Here is a 19,633-nt window from a genome sequence, read left to right on the forward strand (position 1 = left end):
GTCATGTGAATTTCCAAATGACAGCTGAGGCTCAGAACCACTGGCCTAGTGCACTGCAGACAGACTTCGGGACTTTATATGTGACCTTGGACTGGGGGCCACGATCACCTGTGGGCATCTTGGGATTATTCACAACTCGGAGGTCAGGGAGGGCACTTGCATTCTCAGAAACTCACAGGGATTTGCACATCACAAAGATGGACTTTATATGATGTTGGATGCAGAAGAACCGGCACCCTGAGCCTTCTTGCAACTGGACATCTAAATTACAGCTCTGGTTTAGGCTCTGGTTTTGCCTGTAAGTCCCACCCCAGGTCTTAGCAGAGATGACCACCACTCGAGGCTACTGAAACTTAGGCTTTGCTTCCTCTCCTGGGCCTTTCAAAGGCTGTCCTTAATTTTATATTGTAAAAATCAATATATAGGGGTCCTATTTAAATTAGGTCGGGAGACTAGGAGAGTGCCCACACACGAGCAATCTGCACACTACCTGCCCTAACTTGCCCTGCCTCTCTGCCAGGAAGGGATGTTGCTTGCCTGCCCCAGCAGAAGGAAGAGGGAGTGCCTCTCTCATAGTAACGGCCCTTCTGGAGGTTACATAAAGGGGTGCTGCCTTTGGTTCTGGGGACATGCACGTGTGTCCTGCCATAAAGCTCCGTTTTCCAAGTTGCCGTTTCGTTGTTTCTGAATAAGGCCATTTTGTTGGAGAAGTAACTACTTTTTTGTTTGCGGTCAATAGTATTCAGACTTTACTTTCATTTCTTAAAGAGGGGTTCTTACCTGATATAAGCACCAGGGCCCAAACACAGGACCTGCCCCTCCCTGTGTCTCACAGTGAATGTCCCAGTAGGGAAGTGACATCTCTGACAGCTACTGGACATGTTTCTGGTGCACCAGTGCTTCACCCTTTCCTCTTTCCATTCAGCTTCTGGTTCAGTTATGCTTTGGAAATTCTTGGTACTTGAGCTCCAGCTGAACACCCGACTGCCTGCCATGGCCACCAGGATGTCCATCGCCTCAAGCCTAAAACGCTGCACATCCCTGTCTCCTACATCCCTTGCTTCGGCTGATGGAGAGGCTGGAGAGACATTCCCGATTCCCCTTCTGCTCCTCCTGCCGCACCCTCTCCTCAATACAACTGGTCATTCTTCTCCACTTTTGAAACATGAAGCTTCATTTCCCTTTTCTCCATACCCATAACTGAGTCAGTCCCAAGTATTGTCATAATGTCCTGGTTTGCAACCCACCTCCCCGCAGCTTCTGCGGGATGCTTCTGTGAGCATGAAAATCTGATATGGCAACTCCTCTGCCTCGAACATTCTGCGGCTCCTGACATCAAGGTGAAATCCTTAGTGAAGCCAGCCAGCTCTGTGAGCTGGCCTGGCCTCCTCTCCAGCTGCTCCCCTCCCCCTTGTTCCAACCCCCACAGGGCTGTGCACGTCCCCACCACACTGCTACACTCTCCATCACTGTGAGTTCGCGTGCACTGGCCTCTCAGCCTGTGTGCCTCTCCGTGCATTAGTCCACCTGCAAAACTGCTGTCCTCTCTGTGAGACCCCAGCCCGGCTTTGCTGCCTGTGAAACTCTTTCTCTCCTTCTCAAAGCCAGTTGATGACTCTCCTTTCATTCACCCCGACCCCCACACAGACCTCTGCTGTAGTACTTGGATCACTGATGTAACAATCACACATTCCAACCCCCACCCCCACATCTTCTCTCCTAAAAAAAAAAAAAAGCCGGCCTTGAGGATATGATGTGTCTTTTTTATCTCAGCATCCTGTGGTCTGCCTGGCACATCACAGGAATGTAGTACACTTTTATTTTTTTTAAATAATAGACTGGAAATTCTGATGATTTGGTTGTCTCTCAATTTGTAACACAACTGCAGAATTCCAACTACCTCCTCAGAGGTCACAGAAGCATCACTTACTTTTTTTTTATATTTTTATGTTTTTTTTAAAGATTTATTTATTTATGCATATGAGAACTGGGGTACAGGCCAGAGGTGTGGCGGGTGAGAGGACTCACCAGAGACAGAGTGGGGAGCAGAACAGGCAGACTGATTGAAATACGCTGCTGAGGGGAGCAGCGGGTGAGTCAGGCGAGGTCTACTGAGCTGTGTGGGTAAGCTCCCTGGCCAGGGATTGAACTTGTGCTGCAGTGGCTGTGGATAGCTTCATAGATTGCATCTTAATCCCCTGCACCACCAGGGAAGCCCCTCATTTACTTTAAACAGCAAATCAATTTGAGTAGTCAGTACTCTGAATAAACACACTGACCTTTTATCATTTTTCATTTGCAGACCTGGATAAGTTCCACAAGTGAGAGGAAATTCTTATTCAATAGCTAATTATGCCGACCTTTGGTTTTGCATTTTTCCTTAATATGAAACCCACTTTAGAGTCTCAAAGGAAAAGTTACAATTCACTGAGCCCTTGGAGTATGTCATCCCTGCATTTTAGGTGCAGTGGGTCCTCAGATAATGTTGTTTTGCGATAACACTGATGAGAAGAAAGCCCAGATTATATTGACCAAAATGACATCACTCAAAGACCTGATTTCCTTACATGTTGTTTTGCTTAAAATCTGAGTTTCCAAGAACCTATGGATGATGTTAGCTGAGGACTCACTGCATATCAAGTGTTGTTATTCTTTTTTACACTTTAAAAGGACAGGATTACTAGGAAAAGGGCAGGAGGAGAAGGCCTTGCACAGACACAAGAGGGCAGAAAGAGCTGCTGCTGCTTTGCAAAGGGAAAACATTTATGCGAAGAAATACTGCATAGTCACAGGTGGGCAGGAGAGCTACTGAATCGTCAACGTTCATTAACCCCTCCATTAGAGAAATAAAGCGACATTTAAAATACTAGTAAAATAAATTGAACACACATGCATACTTGTTACCACGTTTTTCACCTGCTGGATTTTAATGTCCTCCACTGCCAATTACCCACGTTGGCCTCGGTCTTTTACCAAAATGGAAGTAAAGAACTGGATCTGGTCATCGGTCACCATGATTCTGTTAAAGAGTCTGGACTATTCTTGGTACTCGTAAGCAGAAAAAAAGGTCAGGCAGGTTGAAAAGAGAGGACAGTGCCTATGGACGAGTGGAGGGAGTGGAGAGAAAGCTGGGGAAGGCCATATGGGAAGAGGAGCAGAGGAGGAACAGGAAGGAGGAGGCAATGAGGAGAAGTAGGGACTCTGTGACCAAGAAAAACAAAGGACAAAAGAAGAACGTGAAGGCCAATTTCTGTCTTGCAGCATATGAATGGGAACTGGAGGGGTGGAGTGGGGGCAGAGAGAGGGTCATACACGCCACCCACCCACAGAGCCAGGTTCCTGCCGCATCTCTGTCGAGGCAGCGCTTCTCCATCAGCGGATCAGTGTCCTGGCTTAGAATTTAACTGACTGATCAGTGGAGTGAAAACTCCCTGCCGCAAGGATGTCTTTTCTACCCATTTAATGAAGAAGCTGGGTAATGGCAGATGTTAACTGGATAGAGCAGGAAAGCTCAGATATGGAGTGTGGGTCTCCACCGGCTCATGGATAATGCAGCCTGGAAAGCACTCTGGAACGACACCAGGGACTTAGCTGCTTGTCTCTCCCTGCCAGTGTGGTTTTGGTAGACTCCTCATCTGTCTCCCAGGGTTTGAGCTGCATGCCATCTCTCCCCTGCTCTCTGCCAGACGACCGAAATGACAGCACTTGCCTCAGAGAGATTTTTCCATTATAATTTTTCAATTTGTTCTGGTCTGAAAAATGTGTGTAAATGAAAACAGAAAATTCAAGCACTGCGTCCCTTCGAACATTCTGTTTTGTGTTTACAGAGACTGCAGAGCCCTCTCTGCTTTCCTCTCTCTTTGGCAAGTGTCTTTATTCTTCCCAGATTTCTGGTCACTTCTAATATGCCATAAAATATTTACTGCATTTGCAGGAATGCCTGTCACTATTTTTTTTTTCACTTCTTTTTGACCTGCGAGCTTTCCTTTCAGCCACAGCCCTCCAAAAAAAAAAAAAAAAAAAATAAAAAAATACACACAAAAAACCACACACAAGTCTTCGAGAGAACTCAGATCAGCCTCACTACTCAAGAGGGATGTTACTGAACTTTCCCAAGCGCACAGAACCCCTCAAAGCTCTTTCACCCACCTTCTTCTCAAGGGCACAGCCAGACTTCTTACCTTAAATACTAACAGCTTAGGTTTCCTTAGTGATTGGGAAAAAGAAAATACCCAGGAACGCCTAGACTGGATTACTGCAGAGTAATTTATATACATCCAAATTAGGGGGGGTTTGTGAGCTGGGGCCCTCAGAGGGAGGGTACACACATGACTTCTCCCACCCCCTCCTGTCAGTCCAACAGTCACAAAGGAAAGGCACTCACCTTCCTGGGCTTCACCTTATCATGGTAGTCGTACTGGAAGATGCCTTTGTAGCTCAGTCCCAGCCACCACGGTATTCCCTGCTTGTCCTAGGACATCAAGAGGAGTGTCAGTAAAACGGGAGAAGAGTAACAGGATCTAGAGGGGGTTACCTGTCTCATTTCAACACAAATGAAAATGCAAATTCTTCAAAACACACGGAGCCCATCCTTAACAGATGTGCCCTCATGTCTCATGATGAACAGCTATGTGACGGGGGCCCACTTCTGTCCCTAACCTGCCTGTTCCTTCCCCTTTTATGAATGAGTAGCAGATACCTCATGCTTTCTCTCCTTTTAGACTTTAGGTTTTTAACCCTGAAGCCCTCACTCACCACAAGTGGAAATCTGAGAGCTGCCCAGCATTCTAATAAAAAGACGTTCTGGGCAGAGAGACTGTCATCAACTATGAGAACGGCAAGGAACTGCATGGAGACTAAAGAAGGTAACTCCTCTAAAATATATTTCTTAAGATTTTATATCTTAGGGCAGTTTTAAGTTCACAGCAAAACTGAGAGGAATATACAGCGTTTTCCCATCTATCCTCTGCCCCCACATATGCACAGCCCCCCATTATCAACACCTCTCCGCCCCCCACCAGAGTGGTGCATGTGTTGTAATGATGGACCTACAGGGACACATCATCACCCAGAGGCCACAGCTGACATTATGGCTCACTCTTGGTTTTAGAGATTCTATGGGTTCAGGCAAACGTGTAACGACATGCACCCACAATGACAGTATCAAGCAGCGATTTTCACTGTCCTAAGACTCCTCTGTGCTCTGCCTACTCATCCCACTCAACTCCAGCCCCTGACTACCACTGATCTTTTTTTTTTATCATCTTCTTCACAGTTTCCCGTTTTCCAGAACATCATATAGTTGGAATCATACAGCATGTAGCTTTCTCGATTGGCTTCTTTCACTTAATAAGATATAGTTAAGATTCCTCTCATTTTAATTGTTTTTTGCTTCTGATTTTTTATCTTTTTTTATCTTTTTATATTTTATTTGATATAAATCTTACATCATTTTTCATTTGTGCACAATGATGCATTTTCATTTTGGTTATATTCCCCATACAGAGGAATTAAGTTTCCTCTCATTTGAAAGACACAATTTAAAATGCTGAGTTGGTGTGTCTCTATTCAGGACTCCCCCACACCCACCTCTTTCCCCACCAGGCCAAAGGCAGTGCAGGCAGGCCAGGGGCTCCCCATGAGGTCCTGCTCGCCTTAAGAGGACAGCTGTGAGCCGGGCAGGGTTTTGTGACTTAAGCTGTTGGACAAATTAGCAAAATGGAAGCTTAGATGTACTGGGACTGAGAAGTTCAAAGTCCCTCTGCATTTGTTGCGCAGACAGTAAGTTGTAATTCTACATTCAAATAGGATGACTCTGAGCTGTTAATTAAAGCTCTCAAATGCTAGGATTTGATCCTGGGCATATCAAGCAGCTTTTCCTAGATTTAGCCTAATAGCCATATCTATGAATAACCTAACACACCCCATTGTAGATGTCTTGAAGGCTCATAATTGGCTTCAAGCTTTTCAAATATTTGTGAGGCATGAATTATTTCAAGGCAAGCATAAAGATAAAGGACAAAAGAAATGAGCTGAATTTTTAGAAAAATTTTGGGGTATATGATTTCTTAAAGAAAACTTCTTTTAAAGGTATAATCCCGGCCTCCCAGGTGGCGCAGCGGTTGAGCGCTGGGTTGCGAAGCTGCCTGCGGCCTCTGCGGTGCCGGTTCAATCCCCGGCTGCTCCCCGGCCACCTGAGGAGGGTCCCACATGGCGCGCAGACATCTCCTGCCGCCCGCTGCTCCCCTCAGCAGTGTACTTCGGTCCTTCTGCCTTCTCTGCTCCCCACTCTGGCTCTGGTGAATTCTCTCACCCTCCCGCGCTTCTGACTGTACCCAGTGCATGTATAAACAAACAAAGAAACAAACAAATAAATAAATAAAACATGCCTCTATAAAAAAATTATTAAAAAAAAAAAAAAGGTATAATCCCCCATCTTTGGGGGATTATAGTTCAGTGATTTTGGAAAACAGAACAAGAAGCAACTCAATACACCGCAGCTTCCGAAGGAGTCAGGAACAGTCATTCTTGCACCATAAAATACAGCACCCCTGGAAACCTGAGGCCCAGACAGTGAGTCTTGTCATGATTGGTTCAGGCTTGCGTGGTTCATGTGCCCTTTTCCAAATAAGTAGGAGAACAATTATTTATGCCTAGAAATTCCAAGAGCCAAACACCCAAGTGCATTTCGCACTCTGAAAGTCACAAGCTTGCTTCTGGTCTCTAACAAACGACAGGAGAACATATTTCTAAAGGTTACTGGAAGGCAGAAGCATACATCAGAGGCAACCTTTTTCCAAGCTCCAGAAAGAAATACAATATAGGTTTACACAAGTAAAAGAGTAAATGAAGTCTCATCTCAAGCAAACCTGATTATCTACCAAAATCTACCTCTCATTGTCTTCCCACAGCTAAGACTTTAGTATGGGGAATGGGAGAAACAAGTATCCCAGATTCCTATTTTTGGGAACACAGATCTCCTTGGCTACGTATCACTATAAGATATTTCCACAACTGAGGTTAAGTCTCACAGTTTGATTATGAAATGCTTCTCATAATACTGTCAGGGACTACTATGGGGTCCTTGTTTCCTTTATGGTAACAAGATGGCAACACCGAAATGACTGCAGTTTGCTGAGCACTGGCAGCAGTTTAGTGGCTTTTGAACAATCTAGTTTTCCCCTGGAGAATTGTGACTTTAGTGGTCACATCACAGGAAACAGCCTTCCACAAGGGTAGTCTCCTGGAAGAACTCACAAGAGGTAGGAGACAATCCAAAGACCAGGTCATACTTCCCATCACAGACTACAGTATAGTTTTTTTTTTTTTTTTTTTTTTTTTTAAGGAGGCATGCTTTATTTATTTATTTGTTTGTTTGTTTGTTTGTCTGTTTGGTTACACATGCACTGGGTACAGTCAGAAGCGTGGGAGGGCGAGAGAATTCACCAGAGCCAGAGTGGGGAGCAGAGCAGGCAGAAGGACCGAAGCACACTGCTGAGGGGAGCAGCGGGCGGCAGGAGAGGTCTGCGCGCCATGTGGGACCCTCCTCTGGTGGCCGGGGAGCAGCCGGGGATCGAACCGGCGCTGCAGAGGCTGCGGGCAGCTTCGCAACCCAGCGCTCAACCGCTGCGCCACCGGGAGGCCCGACTACAGTATAGTTTTTTAGAAGGTCAGGGATGGTGGTTTTATGAGTCCTATGAATGATGGAGAAGAAGGGATTAGAGGTTTCTTCAGTGGGAAGAGCTTTAATAAGACATCAAGAAGAATTCAACCACTACAGGCTTTAAAAAATCCTGAATTGAGGTGCTGGGTGAGACCAGAGTGCCCATAACTGGGATCTGCAAATGTAGTTCTAGTACTTGTTTCCATTATGAAAATGCATACATCCAACTACTCAATTCAATTCTCCGTGAACATTTACTGGGTAAATATTTACTGACCATCTACTATGTGCCAGGCACCATGCTGGGTTCCAAAAATATTTAACAAAATATAACACATGGTGTTTGCCATGAAGACTGAAGTTTAGCAGAAGATACAGGCAATTAACTATACACTAGCGACATGCCAAGTGTTAGGCAGGCTGCCAGGAATGACACAAAGATGAGTGAAACATGCCTATGTTGTAGTCTAGAGAAATTAAAAATATAGTTGGGTGGAAACATGGGGACAGAAACTGATGGGAAAGCAAGAGACTCTGGTTGGCTGGTAGAACTGCCTTAAGTTTAGAAGTGTTTTCTGCTCTTTTGGGCAGCGACTTAAACTTTTCATGTTGGGTAAACTAAGGAAGGAAGGGAAGTTCTCTTTTCTCATCATAGAAGAGGTTACATGGGGGCATGACTATGATTTCAAAGCAGAGATCCTAGTTTGGCGTTTATGGTAAGTGGATGAGAACTTAGAAAGGGGCCCATGTCACAGTGAACTGCCATCAGAGCATTTAAGAGGACTGTCCTGACTTCTTCCATGCCCTTGGACTCAAGTTGTCAGCTACTCGGTTTTTCTTTTCTAAAGTTGCCTCTGTGGCACTTGGCCACCATGAAAAACATCAATTCTGCTTTAAGTTTTTGTTCTCTACAGTATTTAGATGCAATCTTTATACTTAGAGAGACTCAGGAGTCCTCATCTCAGGATTCTTCAGAGAACAGAGGAAGTAGCAACTGATTTTATCCATTTCACTAAAGGGAAAGTGAGGTATGGAGAGGAAATGGATCAAGTCTCACTACACCAGGGGTAAAGTTCCATTGTCTCAACTCTCTGCAGCATCAAGTCCTCCCTACGAAGTCTTCCAACCTCACCCCAACCCCCCAAATCTTCAGTAAAATTAAAAAGAAAAAAAACGAGATGTGGTTTTGTCTGGTTTGGTTTTTTAGGGCATGCTTGGCAATCTTCACCAACTGAGCTCACTTACCTTCACTGCGTAATAGTGAACCCCATAGGTTGGAAGAGACTCCACGATACTCATGTAGCTGGGAAGACAACACACAGACACACAAGAGTGGTTATTTGGTGGAACTAGAATCATATCCCATTTGTGTGCGTGTGAGATAATGTTTCCAGAATGTTTATTTATTGAACCATCACCCCCAGGAGACATGTCTTTCTGAGCAGAACCGATCCATCTTGACATGTGCGATGTAAACACGCACAACCACAACCTCAGGGGCTCTAAGAGGGGTCACTTACTTGACAATTGCTTGACCTCTGGTCTGGCCATTCAGTTTCTTGTAGTGTTCAATTACTCGGTCTTCACTAGATTGAGAAGAAAAAGACTCTTATTACAACTGCCCAGCACCCTGCCAGCAGAAAGTGCTTCTCCTGAGCCTGAGCAACCTCATGTAAGGCTCCCAGGGGCCAACAGTTCCTGGAAAAATGATTTTTCCTGAGAGGGAATTCCAAAACTCAGTCTAAGTGAGATCCTCGGGCTATAGATTTACTGAAAAAACAAATGTGCTTCCCACTCAGAAGCTTTGCTTTCCCATTATCCTGGACATATAATCAGTGACACGATGAGAGCCCATGGTGTTGGCCCCATTCAAGAAATGATATTGGGGAAGAAGGAAAATAAGCAGCAAGCAGTTCCTCAGTTGGGAGGGACACAGAATGAGAAAAATGAAGAGGAAGCATAGAGGCAACCTTGGGGATGGCAGGGAAAGCAGCTGCAGACAGAGGGCCTCATGCCCCACCAGCTCAAGAGTCAAGTCCAAAGGCCTTGCCTTCTGACCTGGTCATGCCACCTTGGAACCTATTTCTCACTCTTCTGTCCCCTCCCTACTTTCCTCACATAGACCAGTGGGTTCCATAGCAGGAGATGATCTTGGGATGGCCCTCAAGTCCTCCTTGGTTGAGATCCTCTTAGTTATTATTCTTCTTCCAGAATTGATCCAGAGCCTTCTTTCACTTACATATTCTTTGTTAGTTAGGCTATTTGTGCGCAGGGGATATAACATGGTCTACAAGCTCATTTCCTACTAATTGGGGATCATTTATGGATCTGCCAATTGCTTTGTTCCTCCTCAGTGAGTATCTCTTCATTTCAGTATTCTGAAATTGTGTGCATTTAAGATCATCTGATTCATCGCAAGAAAGTGTCTTTACAAGTTTCCAGAATGGGGTGGGGAGAGGAGGGGATGCTGGCTCATTACAAGAGGCCACTCGTAGTATCACTTCTCAGTGGAATGTTCAGGAAAGGGTAGATTAGCTAAAGTTCTCAGCTCCTACACACTATGGAAGTTCTGCTTTGAGTGTGACAAAGTCCTCTCCTGACAGAGTTCCCCAGGAGAGCCTTCTCTGGGGTGGACACCGGCCTCTCCAGTCTTTCAGATTTGTGTCCAGGATTGTTCTCGCTTCCTCCACACACATCCACTAAAGCAATGGCTGGTTGGTATGTTTCCTTCCACATGAGCTAGAATTTTGGGAGGTCTGCTCTGGGAGAAAGAGCCTCTGAGTCTCTGGGGTGGGGAGATGATGACATAGTGCTGGAGCCGTGAACACAAATTAGGCTCAGGAAAAACAACAGTGAGTGTCAAAAAATACTATCAGGCAGCTGTTCAGTGGTTTCCTGACTACATAGCCCAACCACTGGGACTCATCTCCCCCGACAGCTGCAGGCATCTGCGAGCCCTGCTAGTGCTGTCTGAGGCCATCTCTGAGGCCAGGAAATCTACCTTCTCCTGCCACAGCCTGTCCTACTCCTTCTGCCCCAATTTAAACACCAGGGGCCCCACATGTGATAACACTCATTGGACTGAGAACCAAGTCATTTTGCTCTTAACCTGCTCCCACCCCATATCCGGAATTTACAGATGGCTCCCGTGCACCAAACTTTGCAGACAGTTTCCATATTTACTCAAATTTATGGCAGGGACTCAATGGCATAGCCATTAGAAACCCATGAGCCTGAGTAAAGGGAATCCTAAAACATTATTTGGAGGACACACAGTTCTTTGAAAGAAAAAGACAGCGACTAAAGCTGACCATGCTCTGACAACATAGTGAAGCTGAATTATCTCTCTGCAGACAAGGGGCCCAGGAAAGTCACGGGAAATGCATAGGGAACAAGGGGATGGCGATATGGTCCCCTGTCTTGAAGGACAGTAACTCTGGGCTAGGGGAGGGGGTATCCCAGCACACCCCATATGGGTGGAACGGGTAGTCCAGCATTTGCAAGCCAGGCTTGAGAAGGAATCCAGGTCAGGCCTCTGTCTGGTTCTGTGGCTGTGGGCACATCTTCTAACTTCCTGCCTCAGCAGCCTCACCGATGGGAAATCACAAGGCGTGAGGAGTCTGAGCTTGCTAAACACTTGGGGAAAATTAGCAGAAGGAATGATTGCATGATTACTCAGCATTATTATGCACCTTTCACTATGTTCTAACTGCATCGTGAAACTTTCTATTTCCTCTGTTAATTACAGTCTGAATTAGTTCAGTGCGGTTCATTCATTTTACAGTTGGGGAAAGTGAGGCAGCAGGAAGCAACTCAAGTGTCCCAGACTCTCATTACCTCACAGTTGAAGACTTGGCTGGATTCTACAGCCCACTGCTGCACGCATGGGCCTGTGATACCCCCCACTCATGTGGAGGGGCTCCCTGTGTCTTTTTTTGACCTGACGGTCGCCATCCTATCTGTGGATGCCAACAAGAGGCATGCCCAAGGACAGCGGGTCCTCCCTTCAGGAATCATTGGGGCAATTTGTGGCTGAGATGTGAGGAGCAGGAAAGGGTCTTCACCAAGAAAAGATGATGCTCATCTAGTGGTGAGTGATGTTGCTCATCAGAGAGGGAAGAGCATGAACATGCTTTGTGGGTGCCCACTCTCTCCTTTCTGTCATCTATAGGTGCACAACAGCATTTATCTCTTTCCTGACATTTTGTTTTCTGAAAATCTAAGTAAATAAATTGCAATACAAAGCCAACCACAGTAGACAAGCATAATGAAGCAAGCTAAAAAGCCGGTCTATTTTTTAAAAGCAATGCTCTAGCAAGATGTCCATGCTGCTGGCTTGTTTGTATATACACTAGTCTGTGGAGCTTGAGGCAGCTGCTTTGAAAACATCCCTCCCTTGGTCCTGCCATCTTCCCAGTGCATTTGCACAGTGGCTTGGAGGCCTGTGGGTCTACAATAGGCCGAGGAATGTGCTGGCCTGGTCACAGATATAGGATGTTCTGGTGAGAGAGCAGTAGATGTGGATGAAGATGATGTTTATCCTGACAGAAGAGAAAGTGTGAGCATGAAGGAAGCAAACTCAGCGAGGAAGTACTGGATTCTAGAGCTATCCTCTTGCATGTCTATTTCTCCACTGTTGGTTTCCTGAAATGAATGGCTTGGAGGATATGGAATATAAATCCCAGGGGGCATTAGGAATTAGGGAGGAGGTGATAGGGTTCTGTGAATGAGGAAGCAGGAATGTCACTTGCCTATGTTCATGGGTGCAGAGAGTCAGGCTGGAAATTTGGAGTTTGACACATGCAGGTTCAACAGATTCTGTTCTTTGAGACCAGATTATAATGATAAAAGCCACTAATTTATTGACATCTGTGTTACTAAGAGTGGCAACGAAAGAGTTTAGGGGGATAAAATTAGGGACAACAGTACACTAAAGGCACTCCCAGCCATGGGAGCTCTACCACCAAGATCACCTGGGGAAAAGTGACTTGTGGACCAGAGTTTAGTCCCCACATGACTTTGGCATCGAGACACGCCCCGCCCAAGCTGAAGAAACCTCCTGGCCACCCAAGGGCTGAGCCACTAGCCTGCTGACTAAGAAGAGTCAGGCAAAGTGAAATGTCAGTCATCCAGGCATTTTGTAAAACCTATTACAGAGGTGCTAACAATATGTTACAGTTGATCAGGATCTGCTTGATCTATGATTCTAGCCTTTTTCTGTTTTATAAGAGCATGACTGCTAAGCAGTCAGAGAAGCTATTAGGGAGATAGCACTGTGGTTTCCGGGGTGCTGGGGGCACTGACCGGTCCAGCAGGATTTCAACTTCCCAGGAACGCAAGTCCCATGCTGTTGTGATCAAAACCACAATCTGGGAACCTCTCAAATGCCCGATTCATTCAGAATCAGTAATTTAGGGCCCGACAGATGAACTACGGCATAATGTTACAAGGCTGCTAAATCAGGAAATGCAAAACACTGTGGGAAAATAAAAGAATCAATCTCCTCTTTACAGAAAAAAAAAAAACCTGTAGTTCTCCCACATCTCAAAACCTCACACATCCTGTCATCAAATGACAAGGATTCCAAAACGAAACTTGAGCAGCACATGAAAAGATCGCCAAGGAGGCAAAGCTTCCAAAGTGAAATTTTAGAAGGTTTTTTTTTAAATAAGGAAAATGAGAAAAAGGAGGGATCTCACACATACCGCACCATTTAAATAAAGGCAGCAAACGGTTTCATGAAGTCCCAAGTCACTTAACACAATTTGGGGTGGCTCTCTGATTGGGGTCCAGTGAAGGTGAGACTGGTCCCCTGAGCCCCTGGCACATGGGGAAGGGCAGGCTCCGGGCACCACTCACCAGTAGGCCAGGGAAGGGTGCTCCTTCAGGGCCTGGGTGGGAAGCGCTGGCAGTTTCTTCAAGTCACTCCTCACCACTTCATTGCTGAAAGAGAGGGGAAGACAGAAAATGCCAGGAAACGCTCTCACCCTCCAAGGATACCACCGCATCGGGCCCCCACATCTGTTCCCTTTTAATGAAAAGTGGTGGGAGCAAAGGGTGCTTTTCTTCAACGTAATTATTTAATTCAGGACACACAACAGGCAGGGTGGGCCTTCTCTCTGGCCCAGAGAGCAGGGCAGGCCAGACTCCCTGAGGGCCCTGCACACAGAGGGGTACAGGCCCAACTCCCCACCCCCAGCAGCAGGAAGCTGGAGAGCAAAAGGTCACCGGTGTCCCCATGGGGGAGGATCCCAAGACCAGCTCCCCAGAACCCCAAGGTAAGGCACGCCAAGAAAGGAAAACCTCACTGCTTTCTCCTTGAGTCTTTTTGCCTCACTAACATACAATGTCTGTTGTCTCTGCTTAGACTGACCACATGTTGGAGGCTGTTTTCTGAAACATGACAAACAAATAACTAGCTTTTGATGAGGCCAGGAAATAAGTTTGAAAATGTGAAGTGGATTATAGGATACTTTTTCGCCCCCCCAGACTACAGGGTTCTCAGATTTGGTGTTCTTCCAAGGCTTGATGCCTCCCAGGACACTGTGCACAGCCTTCTTTCCCACTGGGCCAGGACTGCTGGGTGTTTGTGCCCAATCTCTGTCTCCAGAGGCAATTAGTGGCACCACCCTGGGATGATTCTGGCATGTGGAGGGCGTTTCCCTTATACTGGCTGAACAAAGTGCCTGACAGTCCTGCTGGCAGAACAGAAGCTCACTCCATAGAGTCCTGCCTGGACCCCCAGTTCTGTCCAGGCTAGGACAGCAGTTGCCAGGCTACTCATACAATGCAAAGTGAACACTGGCCACAAGGCCCTTGGGCATTTATACCTAAAAAGAAATGAGCTCAGGAAGGAACACTGAAGTCACAGATAGGGGGCTCCAGCGGTGTTGCAAGAGCAAACACCCCAACACTCTTGGTGCTAAATGGGGGAATGTCTCCTTCCAGGAGTTTCCACCAGGCAGGAAATGCTGCCAATAGCAATGAAATCAGCAGCTACCCTTTGGATACCAACTGTCACAGGGCAAAACCATCCTAATACTTTAAGTTCATTTAGTGAGTGATAAACACATGGATGATGAATGACAGCTTAGCGGCCCCAGAGAGAGCACTGTTCAAGTGGATTAAGGAACTATTTGTCAATCCTGGCTCTGAACAACCAACCAGTAGGGAGAGTTCATATTGTTATTGTCTGAATCTCAACCAAGTACGGGAACCATTACCATCTAAGTGGTGAGGCAAGGATTTATTCACTAATAACCCATAAGTTAGGGAGTCCTTTTCTGTACGAAAGTATTGTAAAGGCTATTAAAAACAGGACAAAGCACAGTACTCACAATTTAGTGCTCACAGTTTAGCGAGGGAGGAAAGAGGGCAAATCAAAGCTCACTGACCACATAGGCAGTGTTTGATCTTATCAATGCAAACTACAAATTCAAAGGTTGAGAGGAAAGAAAGGCCTCTGTGGGCTCTGGTTACAGGCAGGCTTTGGGGAAGCAAGAAAAGGCTAGGAAAGTCATTGTTCTTCATAGTGGAATACAGGAGAGTCAGGGTGGGCAGCCACTGGAACTGGAGATCAACAGAAATGGGTGGTGTGGGGGTGGGGTGGGCAGGGGACAAGCTGAAAGGCAGGGCAGGCAATGAACTGTGGGACTTCTGATGCCAGGCTGTTAGGGTTCATGTGTACCCACAGGCAGGGGTCAGCATCCACCACAGGCTTTCACACAGGTCAGTCCTGGTGTACCAGGACATTTAATTCCCTATCAGGGAATTCAATTCTACTCACATGCTCTCTAGGCAATCTTTAGGCATAGATGAAGCAAGATTCAGCCCACCAAACACTTGAGAGTCTGCAAAGAATTTAATGAGTTTCCAGGTCTTACCTCCTCTAACTATAAATGCCCTGAAAACAGGGATTCCATCCATTGATCTACCAGTGCCCAGAGTAACACCTTAAATATCAAAAGGCACATTTATGAGATGAAACTGTCAAAATTAGTAGCTAATTTGCCCAGCTGAAACTTGAGTTTGGGTTACTCACATCTAAAGTATATTTGGGGAAGGAAGTAAGTAAAGAAGGAAGGGCTCATCTTACCCACCGAACACTAGTTTGTTGGCAAACAAGGTTTCCTGATGGCACTCACAGGTTTGACTTCCTTGCTGGAGCTTGCCATAGTTCTCTAACCCCAGGGCAAGGTTACAAACAAAAATAGAACGAGAAATCACCAAGGCGTGAAGCCCGTCCAAATCCATTACATTCTGGAAAGGATCCAGGACTCATAATCCTTCCCAAAGGACAACTCTGTAGAAATGTTCTATTGCCTTTCTGCTGTCTGTAAACATCTGCAATAATTTAGAGATGGCCGGTCCTATCAAGTGATCTGGCCACACAAGTCAGAGAGCTGCCCTAATGGAAGCCCTGGTCACTCTACTTGTAGAGACCTGGGAAGCTATAACCTAACAAATGTGCTAAAAGTCTCCAGCTCCTCCCCACTGTGTCCTCCACATGGACGTTTCTTGCAAATTCAGTTAACCTGATAAACGCCAACTTCTGAAAAGTTCATGCTCCAACAGTGGCCATGCTTCATTTTTAGAAAAAGAAAATGTCATCTCTTAGAGAGTTACTTGCTAAACTGACTCTAAAATGCAAATCTTCATATTTTGACTATTAACCAGACATTGTGAAAAACTTTTAGGCAGTGTGTTTAGTGTTGCCAGCAAAAAGGTGATCCCTCAACACCAGGTGATCTCTAATTTAGGGGGTTTTTGAGATGCTGTGCCCCTTTGCTACATGCTCAGGAAACATGGCAAGTTTGAATGATCTACCTCAGAAAACAAAGATTTCTAGTAATTCATCCAATAGGGAATTTCCATAAATGAACAGCAATGACAAATTTAACCAAGACACCGTGAAATGCAAAAAGCGAAATTTAAATTTGGCAGGTTTAGCAAAATTCCCAAGGCCTGTTTTCCTTTACATAAAAAGAGAGTTTGCCTTTCAGGAGAGTCCTCGCCAGTCAAACAAGAAGCCCATAATTTATAGGGCAAATATCACACAACAGAATATGCTTAACGTGGAAGAATTCTTACCAAAACCAGTGGTTTTGACCTGCAATGGTGGGAAACCAATAAAGCACTAAACCCAGAATGTTATCCCAGAGCAACATAAAACATGGACCTGAAATTCACAAACGGGAATAAGAAGGTAGAGTCATCTTAACTCTTCCATGTTTTATTAGCATATTGTGAAGGTAAAGTTTCTCCAGGAGAGGGATTTTATAAGTAAAAATCTTAAAAGTTCTAAGAAACATACTGTTTTTAACTTATTTGGTGACAATGATTAGCCCTTCTCTCTCCTACTTGAAGTGAATATCCACCTTTCAGAGGAGTGTTAGATCATAGCGCAGGGGTCCCACCCAGGGTATAAAGGAATACCATGACCATCATCTAAAACCTACAAAGTTTTAAATTTGAAAACACTGAGACCCTAGTGTTTCATGGCTGCATTGTGGGTCTGTATTACTATATTCAAGGGAACAATGAATCTAGAAAACTCTGAGATTGTTCTTCCTGGCTCATCTTTATAAACCATGTAGGAAGCAATTTCTTTCCTTTTGTTTTCTTTTCCTTCTTCCCTCTACCTTTTTTTTTTTTGTGTGTGTGTGTGTGTGACCCAAGATAAAATTGGGTAACAACAAAGAAAATAAGAAGATTGGCTGGCACTCATCCCTATCACCTACTTTCCTTCAGGGGATGATGTCAGCCATTGTGTGCCCGTTTGCAGACACAAGGGAAGTACCTGGAATACCTTAAGCCTCTCCAGCACAGGATTTTGGATTCTGGGCATGTGTCATGGATAAACATGTCATATTAATTTCCTATATTACAAAGGGGCAAAAGTACAAATATTTTTATGAATTACATGCCTTTATTTTTGATGCTAATTGCTAACTTACCTAAGACTTTTTCCTTTATTACTGAGTTTGGTTTCCTAGGGTGATATGAAAGTTTTATGAATTTCTGACTTACTGGTAAATTTGTGAAGTTCAAAATAAGCTAAATATTTTATAAGACAATAATTTAAGACAATAATATTATTCCAACAGCACAAGAAGAAACAATTGATTAATTTTCTGCAATGTCATCCTCTAGATTAGAAACCTCACCTCTGATAAATGAACATAGTGTCATAGCCATGAAGCGTTCCACTATTCACAAGGTCAGCTCAAAATATGATATATTAAATAACTGTTTAACAAAAGAGACACACTGTCATAACATAAAATTTCCTCTTTACTTTATATCTAAACAAGTCTCAGAATTTAAAGAATCTATTCCTGCAAATGCCCCAATCTGAATACTTTTCTATGCTTTACAAATGTGAATTACACACTTGGAAAGTTCAGTAAAATGGACTTTTGTGCACAAGACAAGCTTTTTGTAACAATTTATAACTTTTCCACTTGAACATTTTGTTTCAAATTTTCAGGTTCTGTTTCTTTCCAAAGGTCTTGCTGCTTGACAGATTCCAGCTGCTTCTCCCTCAGTGTCTTCTTTAAATCATGAGAAAACAACAGAGTCCCCTCCCCTGTTTTGCTTATTGTAAAATAATACATGAGAATTATAAACATTTTAATTCTTCCCACAAAAACTCTTCTGTGGGCTCACAGATCATTTCATGTTTAATAGATGCCTTTTTTATAAAGGACATTTCCAAAGGGAAAATGTGCATATGTTGGTTACTGTTAGGTTATATAAATTGTATTCCAATACATTGACTATTCTGAGCACAACTATCTGAGTATTTTCTACTAATCATCTGAAAGTCTCACCCAATCTATTTCTTTTACTATGAGATTAGTGTCAGCTGTTTTCCTTCAAGAGACTAATTAAAAAAATTATAGGAAAATATACCCCAAATGATCAAATGTTCTAATGATTTAAAACTGAGCTTTGCATAGTAGTAAAACCACTTATATAAGTGCAAAATAATGAGGCTAGCACCCTCGAAATTGTGATTTACAGACTGCTGCTTCAGATTAATCAGCTCTCTGTGCTGTCAGTTAGCTGGGCAAGAAAATGATGTCATCTTTAAAAGATAACCATCTATACAAATGTTTATATTACTATAGAAGTCTTTTAGAAGAAAATTAGCTCTTTGTCTTCTTTTCCTGATGATCAGAAATTCTTGCTTTAACTTATGATTGCCTAAGAGGTATCTTCTAGTCTGATGAAAGAGGCTACCAACCTGGAATTTTCAGATACCAATAAACCAAGACTTGTAGACATGAATTCACAAATGCTCTTTAAAAAGGCAGAGCAGCTTCTAAGGTACAAAAAACCAACAGGGCATTTTTTTTTTTTTTTTGAGGGGAGGAGGTCATAGAAGTTTCATTTTATCTTTCCAAACTAGTGAACACATGGTCCCATGGCTTACAGAAGATAAAAATATTCAAAGGTCTTCTCTGTTCCTTGCCACTAACTGCTCTTAGAGACTTCAGAACATGTCATCTGTGGAATTTTAAGGAAAAATTTCAGCACAAATAAATACTCCAACTGCCCATCTAAAATGGAGGTGAAAATCCCCAGATACTGAGAAGCTGCTATTTGTTTCTATTGAATCATGAATTGTTCTATTTATGAAAGCATTAGAAAAAGAGAGAATAAGAAAACTATAGGCTGATAACTCAGTAAAATTTATTATCAAGCACTGAACTTTGATAAACTGATACTTTCTCATTTGGAGAAATACAGATGCCACAGAAACTGACCCCTAAGTATTCAATCACAACTTAGCTTCTTTTCCTTTGGTTGTTGTGTTTCTTTGGAATAGAGAGCCTGTAGACTTAGGGTGTCCTGCTGTCGCCCCTCTGTACATGATGGGCTTTGCTGAACAGCAAGCAAATGTGGCCCCTGCATCTCTACAAGGAATAGCCTTAATAGCAGCTTCTTTCAGGGGCTGTTTGCTTA

The 19,633-nt window shown here is 44.2% G+C and overlaps 1 protein-coding gene across 5 annotated transcripts in view; it reads right to left on the bottom strand.

Annotated features, from left to right (window-relative positions):
• Positions 1–19,633, bottom strand: part of FRMD4A (FERM domain containing 4A) — a 302,659-nt gene that overhangs the window by 83,598 nt on the left and 199,428 nt on the right. For all 5 annotated transcript variants that reach the window (XM_037510637.2, XM_054695096.1, XM_054695097.1 and 2 more), the window contains exons 8-11: positions 13,523–13,606; positions 9,184–9,249; positions 8,909–8,966; positions 4,385–4,471 (exon numbers count right to left, since the gene is read on the bottom strand). In XM_037510637.2, the coding sequence (XP_037366534.2) occupies positions 4,385–4,471; positions 8,909–8,966; positions 9,184–9,249; positions 13,523–13,606 (295 nt within the window). The remainder of the gene's footprint in view (positions 1–4,384; positions 4,472–8,908; positions 8,967–9,183; positions 9,250–13,522; positions 13,607–19,633) is intronic.

The sequence above is a fragment of the Talpa occidentalis genome, unplaced genomic scaffold (assembly GCF_014898055.3).
Source record: "Talpa occidentalis isolate TD23 unplaced genomic scaffold, MPIMG_talOcc4v2.1 talOcc4.14, whole genome shotgun sequence".
Lineage (NCBI taxonomy): Eukaryota > Metazoa > Chordata > Mammalia > Eulipotyphla > Talpidae > Talpa > Talpa occidentalis.